This window comes from Homalodisca vitripennis, chromosome 5, assembly GCF_021130785.1.
Source record: "Homalodisca vitripennis isolate AUS2020 chromosome 5, UT_GWSS_2.1, whole genome shotgun sequence".
Lineage (NCBI taxonomy): Eukaryota > Metazoa > Arthropoda > Insecta > Hemiptera > Cicadellidae > Homalodisca > Homalodisca vitripennis.
The window spans coordinates 175,000,143-175,011,158 of NC_060211.1; the positions used below are offsets into that span (position 1 = coordinate 175,000,143).

At 32.8% G+C, this 11,016-nt stretch overlaps 2 protein-coding genes across 4 annotated transcripts in view; both read right to left on the reverse strand.

The window, feature by feature from the left end:
* LOC124363214 (ubiquitin-fold modifier 1-like) overlaps positions 1-9,862 on the reverse strand; it is a 46,925-nt gene extending 37,063 nt beyond the window's left edge. The window contains exon 1 of the mRNA XM_046818377.1: positions 9,736-9,862. Coding sequence (XP_046674333.1) covers positions 9,736-9,737 — 2 coding nt within the window. The 5' untranslated portion in view covers positions 9,738-9,862. The remainder of the gene's footprint in view (positions 1-9,735) is intronic.
* Positions 1-9,872, reverse strand: part of LOC124363212 (ubiquitin-fold modifier 1-like) — a 41,748-nt gene extending 31,876 nt beyond the window's left edge. The window contains exons 1-4 of one of the 3 annotated variants that reach the window (XM_046818373.1): positions 9,736-9,808; positions 6,481-6,543; positions 3,684-4,769; positions 2,387-2,514 (exon numbers count right to left, since the gene is read on the reverse strand). In XM_046818373.1, coding sequence (XP_046674329.1) covers positions 3,684-4,667 — 984 coding nt within the window. In that variant the 5' untranslated portion in view covers positions 4,668-4,769; positions 6,481-6,543; positions 9,736-9,808 and the 3' untranslated portion in view covers positions 2,387-2,514. Of the gene's footprint in view, positions 1-2,383; positions 2,515-3,683; positions 4,770-6,480; positions 6,544-9,735 lie in introns of those variants that run through there. The other 2 variants (XM_046818375.1, XM_046818374.1) reach the window with 2 other exon arrangements.
* Positions 9,873-11,016: the final 1,144 nt, after the last annotated feature.

The following is an 11,016-nucleotide window of genomic DNA, read 5'->3' on the forward strand; positions in this document are numbered from 1 at the left end:
TTTAAAATCACTTGAACAGTTTGTCCATATATTAACAGAAACCATCTTTGGACATACAGCTTATTTAATGGTAAAACATTTCTTTACTTCAGTAACACATCAATGAGAATAATGTTTTAATACTTTGGTTGAATTCATAGCCTAGCAAAGTTCTATAGTTCGGATAATTTGTCAATATCAAAATATTTAGTAAACTATAAGAAAATACTAAGTAAAATAAACTCAAATACCGAAGGACTCAACAGAATGTAACGAAAGTCTTAAGAATCAATCTAACAAAGTAACTTGATAAAATATCATATGATTGTATTCATTTTGTTTAGCAATTTGATTATTCTGCAATTTTCTCATTGCTATTATCATTATTCATAACACCAAAATAAAAATGTTATTTTTATCTCGATTTTAATTTTTTGACCTCAAAATCAACAAAATTCTCAAGTTTAAAGTCTTTAGGATCTCTGTATCAAGATTTATTGCACAGACAGACAGAACAACTGTCAGGTCTCAAACCCTTCAATGTGGAATTTCCAAGAGAGGTTTTCTGAAATAGTTACTGTGTATACATTTTTTTAAATCTTAAAAGTTATAATTATGGTCATGATTAATAAATGCCTTGTAGAACATAAAATAATATAAATCAAGCAGATTTAAAAAAAAATAGTAGACAAAAAATGCAAAACAGTTGTTTCGGGTCTGGTTACTTATTTAAGAGAATCATTGATTCCGTCAACTTTCACCCAAGCCAACCATCGTTAATTTAAGGTGGGTCCTCCCACCGGCTTTATCACAGACCTCTCATAAGTATACGAAGATGAATCACGCCTTGATTCTAGGGCAGGATTTTGTATGTATGGACTAGGAGAAAACTTAGCAGTGCCCCTGGGAAAACTCGCCACGGTCTTCCAAATGAAAGTTATGGCAATTGAATCATATGCCAGAAGACTCATAAGACTCATATAAATAAGACTCATAAATGAGCTCAAAAGGGGCAGAATACTTAATCCTCTCAGATAGCCAGGCTGCACTAAAGGCACTTGACGCCTGCACCTTTGACTCTAAAGCAGTATGGGAATGTAAGAATGTTCTAGCGAAACTGGCAAAGAAAAGCAAAGTTACACTCAGTTGGTTGCTGGTCCAGGGGCATTCAGAGAAATGTAAAAGATTTTTGGCAGGGCTAGAGCCAGGCTGTGGAGTAGCTTTCTCCTACAGCAAAGCTCTAGTAAAAGGTTGGGAAAAGAGGATTAGATCCTTAAACTGGATTAGAACCTCTGGACTAAGATAATCTAAAATGTTTAACTCTCCATATGCTAAGGGGTGGTCAGCTCTCCTAGAATAAAACAAGAAGGATATACATACAATTGATATTAGGGATGTTGACAGGACATGGCCCCATTAGGAAACAACTGATGAAGGTGGGTCTTAGCCAGACTGATGAATGATGACTCTGTGAAGCAGAAGAATCAGCGGAACATATAAAGGTGAACTGTCCTGCCATATCTAAAAGTAGGAAAAATTCTTAGGGGCGTATTTTCTCAGCCCTAAGAATATCAGAGAACACGAGTCCTCAAATTTGATTGGTGTCTGTAAGTATCACATTCTGAGGGCCTAAACATAAAAGGAAGGTGCAAATGTCCTTTTAGGATTACGTGTGGAGGCTAGAGTCTCTTTCCCTCTAGAATAAAAAGTGTAGTCTGTACCCCTAAATCCCTAAACATGAGGTATGGAAATCGAACCCATGACTCCAAGGCTAACTCCTGCGTCTAAAAGTAGCGCCTTAAACCACACAGCCATCCTGACGATGTCTTTCAATGTGCAGACAGCTCATTTAGGTTGCTGTTCGAGGCTACACTAAATCTTCATGTAAAACCACTCCAGTCAGCCATGACTATGTGGAAGGATTAATAAAATGCATTAGTTAATGCATACTTACAAAAAAAACTATTACAACCATAAAAATATTAATTATTGTTTTATTAGAAATAATTCAGAAGCCTTTGAAAAATATCTTTCTGGCATGTGTCTTAATTTGTAAAAAAAACCAACTGGATTTATTTTACATGAATATCAACGTTTTGTAACAATGTAATAGTACCACCATGATAATTATGGTAATTGCTATTACTACACTAGTACTTTCTGCACCAGACAAAAATATAATAGCTTAGTTGACATTTAAAAATGTTACATATCTTATTGAATAAAATAGATTTATTCAGGTCTGATGTGAATACTGACTGTAACATCAACAAAGCAAACTATGTGTTACAGTTAAGCGAAACAAACAACAAACAAGTGAAAAACAGAGGCAGCATTCATAGTTAAATAGTGACATTGCAATTCCGTTCATTTAAAGCAAAGAATATTGGAAGAGAAGATTTACCACATGACTGGGAAGGGTTGATCCCGATTCCATCGTCTGTGATGATGGCCGAGGTTTCTGCAGGGACCTTGAACTCCTCAGCTGCAAATTTTACGAGAGCCGTGATCGGGGCTTCCTCTGGCACTGATACCCTAGAATTGTAGGACTGTTGTAAGGATAGAGATTAAACACAGTATCAAATCTTGATTAACCATAATATTACTTTTTTATGAATGAATTAAAAGGCTTTACCTCTCCTATTGGTCAAGCCCTAAAACTGACCACTGTATCCTCAAATGTCGGCTACACGTAAAATTACATTATGTTTCTTTTACACTCAGTACAAAATAATCAAAACATGGTATTAGATTCTAAAATAATAAACCATTGGCATCCAATAAACCGGATGTCCAAAGATGGGTTTACACGTTGAGCATTGGTCTAATTTTTTAAGGTATGGGAGACTATGTATAGTGTAAGGAGAATATACAACTGGTACTGGGATACTGACAAGACATGACCCCCTTAGGAAACACCTGATAAAGGTGGGTCTAAACCAGACTGATGAATGCAGACTCTGCGGAGAAGAAGAAGAATCACTGGAACAGTTTCGCCATATGAGAAACTAGTAAAATAAGTCCCTTTGGGCATATCTTCTCAGCTCGAAGATTATCAGAGAGTAAAAGTCCTCAAATCTGATCGGCTTCTGTAAAAGATTCTGAGGGACTAGACATAAAATAAGGGAGGAGCAAATGTCCTTTAGCACTACGTGCAGAGACTACTGCCTCTTTCCCTCTAGACAAAAAAATGTACAGTGTATGTACCCATTAAGTCTTTTAGTACTCAACTGCAACCATGATTTGTATATCCTGCATATTAAGGGACTTTTGTGCTGCATTGTCCTGTGGCTAGCGGAAAAACAATGGGTGACAAATACTTTTAAAAAATGTGATAGGTTATTGTGAGTCCTTATACAACTTTGATCTACAGGAAAAATTATGATTTTCTCTTGTCTTGTAAAATGAATTTGCAATGAATCATATCTCATGTATTTGGTGTTCAAATTTTTCATATTTACTTTAGAAACTAAATTACCAGTGAATTAAAAAAAAGTACTAGAACTGACAATGCTATGATAACATTTTGGATTGTATTTTTTTACTTATATTTTAAAATTAATATTAGTATTTAGTTTCATTGTAGTGACGCTATTCTTTGTACCTTGTACATATTACAGAATAAAGTAGTTTGACTATTGACTATACAATTATTGCTAACTGACCTCTGAAGCATTAAATTGTAATATTCTAGGTTACCTTACCTATCTAAGTTTGCATATCCTGAATATGTCTTCCACTATTATTTCAAAACCTTTCTCTTTTGATCTGTGCAGTAGCTCTTTTATATTATCACTCATTTCTGGTACAGGCTTCAATTTATTGATCAATGAGATGATCATTTCAAAGGCCAGACCCTTCTCCGACCCAGAATACTCCCAGGAATATGAGCTCTCAGTGTAGTTACACTTCAAGTGTTCCACAGATATCTCAATAATGTTCATGAAAGTTTCAGGCAGCGGTTTCCAACGAACAATGATGTCACTGAAATCTTTATCATCAAGTTCCAGAATATAAGAGAACTCTGTAATATTTTCCGGATTCCCCAAATAATTACTGATGTTTATTGCAATCACATTTTGAACACATTGCGAAAGTTCACATTTATCCGTTAAACACAACACTCTGACGAAAATCTTCACACTGTCCCTATTTTCAGAGAAAATATTGACGATTGTAGAATTTAATTCTTCGATGTTACCATTAGTTCTTATCAATTGTTTCGTAAGATCACAAAGTAGTATTTCAGCATTATACTTAAGAATTTCAGTCGGACTACAGTTTCGCTTCAACAATTCAATACTGCGGTGAGTGTCACTAAGATGTTTTATTACTTCCACGAAATCTTCTCTGGACCGGATCAGTAAGAATTTGTTGATAGCACACTTTAAATCATTGTCACTAAACTTACAATCAGTTATATATCTACGAAGTACCTCATTTACTGCTTTTTTGTAAAACTGGATTGGTAAACCGTTCAAACCTTTCAATTCCCAAAACTGATTCAGTTTGCTTTCAAAATCTTCAAGAGCACTTAAACTCTCAAGTTTTGAACAGGTATTTTCCACAATTTGAGCACTTTTGAACACAAACTCTGCATCAGTGCTGCCTGTAACTCCTTCACAAAACTTTGAAACTTCGTAGAAAACTTGAAATAAATTTCTAACATCACTTCCTTCTGCTTCCATTCCAGCCAACTGATTGTGGCCTAATCGGGAAAGTTCTGCAAGTTCTGTGAGCTAACAGCACTGCCACTTTCATCATGACACTCACTCTTTCACTGGCTCCACCTACGACAGAACGTAAACCAATTTTTAGTGTTGGTGTTTTAGCTTTTCTTCAAAGTTAGACACACTGACAATTATTCTTCTACTGTAGTTTCATTATTGGAATGAAAAGGTTTCGTTCTTCAACAACTTCAGTAGTAGAATCAATTCTTTGTTCCATAAATATCGTCATCATTATCAGTATTTCTGATTTCACATCCAGAAATTGTTTGAATCCGTTTGAACAAATCTTGATCTTACAGATACGATATATATCCTCAAAGGTAGTAAAATTAGGATGACAAATATAATTCTTCAATTGTTGAACTTCACTTGTGCCTATACTGTTCATTACATTGAACAAGTTGTAACACATATTGAAGAAGTATACAAGCTCAATAAAATTTGATAGAACATATTATTCTTACTTATGTGCATTTTAAAAATGTACTGTAATAGTACCTGTTTGAGAAGATCTAACTCTCCTCTGTCAAATAATATGCAGCCCTTTAATGCGTTCTTGTTATTAACATTACACATATTATTTTGTTATTAAAATGACACATATTTTTATTATTCAATACACAGAGTTTAATATTTCCAAACAATTGTAACAATGATTCTTAATCTCTCAGTAATGTTTTGGGAGATAACCTTCTCTACTTTCTTTACTAACTGATATTATTATTTTGTTACATATATTTCATAAATAAAGGTACTTCATTATTGGGATTTTCTAAATTTTTTAATTTACTAAAATACATTAAATTACACTAGTTCTATTATGTTTATTCACTTGTTTGTTACCTATTATGACTAACTCTTCTTGAGTGAACACAATTAATCAAATCGGTAAAGAGGCAATTGTTGCTCTCATTTTATTTCATGTTCATCTTCTCCAAAATCACCCTCACAATTTCCCTCAACAGTTACAGTTACAATGTGATATTGTTGAATTACTTCAAAGAAAATTAAACTGCATTCAAATATCAAAGTTAAGTAACAGTTTAGTACATGCAGCCTACCTGGTTTGATTATGAAACAAATGTAACTATTTCCATCATAAAGTTTTATTATTTTTTCTGCCATAGTAGTGATGATAAGATAAATATATTATGAAGGAATGAAACAAGTTGCTAAAACAACTAATATTGTTATAACTATAAGAGTTATAAAAACAAGCTACGTATAAAGAAAAACACGCTTTTAATGTGTTTTTGTAACGTGTCAAAATACATAGTTATTGGAGGGAGTGTTTTTAGCACATCCCTCCTCTACCCCTCAACTGTTAAAGTTTTAGTTGACCTTGAACTTGAAAAATGTTAGCCTTCGGATAACACCAAAGTATCAACTTAAGTGATGGCTGCTGGGACGGATCAGTGGTATATAATGTCCACGTCAACAGTTCGGTCATGTCACTATGCCAATCTTTGGCATACTAATCTTCTAAGTCTAACTGATGATTTAGCTCCGAACATACGTATTCCATATATTTTTCCTATAGGAGGTAAAAGTGAAAAATGAATAGGCTAAAATAAAAACAACAAAAACTAACTAAAAGTAACTGCAACAGCCAGACAAGAGTATAACACTTGTTCATCTATACATTATATTTATAGTATTCTGATATGAACTGTCAAAAAAAAAAAAAAAAAAAACTATGAGCAAATTTAAAAAACTAAGCTTAGCATACAATATATTACGTTAGGCTAACGAAAATCACTTTGTAACTCACACTTTGAAAGGAAGCTTGGGATCTGATGTCAACGTAATTTTGAAGGTAACTTTGGCCTTTGCCCTGAAAATGAAAAGAATTCCATTAGTTGAAAATAAATATTAATTATCAACCAAAACTATAGAATAGATTATATAAAACAATCTATTGTAGATTAGCCATTTTTATAGTAAACTCTGATGCAAAACATCAACAATGCAGAAAAGTAACTAACTTAATATCTTACACAGAGAAAAAGTTTTAATGACCCACAACATTTCCACTTATAGAAATGGATTTTAAAAATTAACAAGTTGGTTGAAACAATTTATGTAACCAGGCAGAAAACAGCTCAGTAGTCTTTGGATTTGAAATGGCAATGATCTGTTCTGACATATCAATAGTGTATAGTTTAGCATTATCAATGTGAGGAATAAAAAACAACACTGTAACTAATAAAATCATCTTAATTTTTTCTTTCTTAATTATGAGCTAAAATCTAGTCAGCTGAAGAGAAGCAAACTCTATCTTAATGCGTTACATTTTCCATAATAACATTTTCACTCAATTTTTTTGTCTATAAAATTATTCAAGTTACTCTGCACGGAAATAATAAAGTATGTTTACAAGTAAAGGATATGCAATAGTAAAATAAATAAACACATTATGCTAGAGTATTTTTTTTAATCAACCTCGACTAACCGGATGTCTGGAAGGTCTTTGATCAGTGACATTGAGCTGGACTCTAATCGATTTCATAAACATGTTGATGAAAAATACCTGGTATAAATACATTGATTGATTCTCTACCTAATCCAGCATCCGAGAGGAGACTGGGATATCTACGGAAATGTTATCAGTACATAAGTTACCTTGATTATTTAATTGAAGACAAGTTTTATTTCAGATATGTTTATACTATATGAACTAGTCTAATTATCTCTCTCAATGATATGTGATTGTAAAAAAAGGCCTACATAAAAGAAGATCTACAATGATTGGATCATAATCCATGAAAGTAGTAAAAAGGAATTTGTTCATAAGGTTAATAGGCTAGATGAGAAGCAACAGACCACGCAAAGTGAATCCTTGTTATAATAGACAACTCAAAGGCACCAACATTTTAAAGTAATAATAAAAGAAATTAAAGCAGACTACCTAGCATAATATTCATTTAAATTATGAAATATATATGCCAGACTTCAATAAGTTAATATCTTGGAATACAGTTAAATTATGTTGCTTACCTTTCTAAAGATCTGATCATGAATGCTTCTAGACAGCAGTATAGGGTCTAATCAAATATGCATAACCAGCCTATTCAAATTGGTCACATTTTTGACAGGAAGTGAGTAGTTGATATTATTTCAGAGACAGATATAAGTAGCGCTTCTGTAAGCATTCTTTCTGGGAGTTAAAATCTACATTTCTATTTAATATATTTTAGTGAAAGGTGTAATGGTGTTTGTTAATGTACCTTCTTTAAACCTTCCCATGTATAGGCTATTACGGGATATCTCGAAATTTAAGTTTTTGTTTATATTGTGAATTTTCCAGTGATAGAATGTACTGAAGCATTGAGTAGACATCAAAAAACAACTGAACTACATTCATTTTTCTTGGATTTCTGTGGATTTTTGTAGCTACTGACCACCTAGGATTTGACGGATTTTTCTGTTTGGGAAGAGCGCCAGTGCAACTCAGTTCAGCGTATAAGTTTGTTCCTGTGTAATGTGCACCTAATGCGAGTTTATTTCTTTGAAATGGTGATTGTATCTGTGTTTACAGTGAATCCTTTTTAGTTTTATATTAAACAAAATAAAAATGGCTAACCCTGATGATGAAAACTTTGATGAATTCTTCAGTAACGTATACAAAAATATAAAACTCATTTACAATATTAAGGTTTAATATTATTTGTTCTAAAATATCTTTACAAACCTTAATTCAAATAGAACTTTTAACAAATAAAAAAATAGTTTTTTTTATTACATTAGCATGCTATTAGGAGTACATAAATTTGGTACTTTGGGATTATACCGACCACACCAGTATGAAGAACACAAAAATATAAATTTATAGAAACAAACGTGATAGAACGAAAAAACAACTGTTTTTACAAAATTATAAACTTACAAGCATTTCCAGGTATTGTGATCGGTATTGTCGTCGCTGTTATCTTATCTTTCTCGAGAATCCCGATTACGGCAGGCCACGCGGCATCACATGATTTGCACGGTACATAATTGCTTTCCATTACAATTCAATTTATATTTCTGATCAGCCCCTCTGGAATTTGATATTTTACTGATAGGTACTATCTCGAGGGATGTTTTTCTTTGGCCGGAGGCACTCGCATTTTGGGTGGCGGAGTGTGGTCAAGAATAAAAACAAGTTTTGAGTGTTTTTTCAATAAAGAGTTTAGTTTTAGTTTGTTAATGTTTGTTTTTGTTGAATTTTTGTGTTTGGAGAAATGTAGAGGTAAAACACGGAAGTACAACAAAGCGACGCACCACCTGAACGGGCGGCGAGACTGCAATCACGTTATCTACTAGACCGCTCGACTTTGACCTCTGTCTGAGGATGGGGAGGGGTTTGCGATAGACAATTCCTGTTTTATATTGACGAAATATTGTTCTACGCTAATCTAGTAATCAGTAGAAGCAAAATGTCAAATAACGATTCATGTCTGGGTGTGGTCGGTATAATCCCAAAGTATCATAAATTTATAATCAGTATTATAAGTAATAGTATTACCAAATTCCTTACAAGATGTGTTTGGTACAAAAAGTATACGAGGGAATGAGTTCTACTGCTGGCAGTTCTCTCACTCACAATATTATCTTTCTATAAGCTGCTTCAGTTCATTAATTTGGCTGCTGGCAGTTTTGAAATAAACATTGAGTTTGGGAAATTACACCATTTGAAGTGTTAATAAAAGGCATAAAAATTCAGAATATTATAGTCTAATAACCTTTTAAAATTTGAATAGGCCTAGGTGCATTTCAAAATCCTATCAATGTACACTACGGATTTGCATTTTGTCCAGGACTTTTTAGTGAAAAGCACTTGTTTGTCTGTTTATCATCGTCAGTAATCTCAAAATTGACAAGTTCACATTAAATCTAATATTTTTAAGCCTTGACAGACCTATGTTACTCATTCGAATTTAATAACTCATAATACAATATAATCTTAAAGAATATTCATGTGTTGTGTAGGATCTATATTTCAAGAAGTCCTAGTTGAACTTAAATAATATGATTCCATACTTACATTATGTTTATCCTCTGAGACTTTAGAAACCACACATATGTTTACAACCGAGGTTAGAAATGTGACATTCAGTGAGTGGACAAGAAACGGAGGAACAGATCGACAGAACAGACGAAACGGAATTGGATACGTTAACGTCTTACGTGTCTGGATCTAAAGATCTAGCGACAGTATGTAGGACTAATCAAAACAATCATAATCTTTTTTGCCATAATTTGACAAAAGAATTGCATAGTAGATGGAAGTCAAAGGCAAAAGTTAGCATTTCACATTTACATGATAAAAATAAATACATTTTCAGTCAAACGACTAAAATGTAAAACATCCATTCAAGCTTTCGTTACAAATAGGTACTATTTCAGTTTAATTCCTTATATACAATCATTGATTCTCATAATAGATCTTGCGTCCATATGGGTATTGTGTGGCAGAAATTTCGTTCCGTAAAGCTAGTTCTATTCCATAAAGCATATATAGCTCTACTATACTAAATGTTTTGTTCAGAGCTTTAACTATTTTATTCTTGTAGTAATTACCTCTCATTTTATGAATTAAATCGGAGGGCCCGACTGACGAGGTGTACGAAATACGTGTCTTTCTGGAAGACAAGCTCTGAGGATCCTCCACGTAATGTGTAAAACTTCAAAATATAATCTTCTCGTAAAGTCATTTTGCAAATTTATTATCAACTGAAATCCTCCATCAGATTAAATCTTTCTTCATGAAAACTTTTCTCGTGGTTTCCCTTAACCACATGAGGTAGAGTAACTTGCACATATTCTCCCAATCTTTTAATTGTTAGAGTTTTTTGCATATACCTTTACTACTTTAGTCACCAATTGTGTCTTTCTTTACACAGAAGGACAACATTATAAGTGTTTGTAAATATATTAGCCAATTTGTAAATATCTTCAGTAAAATTGTTCTTAAAAAAATGATATAGTAAATTAGATAACATAGTTATAATTCCTTATGTCATGTAACAAAAACGATTCAGGTACATCGAATTGCAAATGTTATCAAATAAAATACCGCAGTAACATTCTCGCTTTAAATAATTTTGTATCACACTTTCAAAATCAATCTAAAAATTTCCCATTCATGTATAAAAGCATTACTTAAAGTTGTTTTGATTTCAATGCCCGTATCAAAAATATATGCTTAAAATCCTAGCGTCCAATTATAAAGACATACACAAATTAGTGTGATTGTTTAAAAATATAAAACATGATAAATCTTTCACTTGCATCCGCCATACCAAAATGACAAGGAATTAAGTTT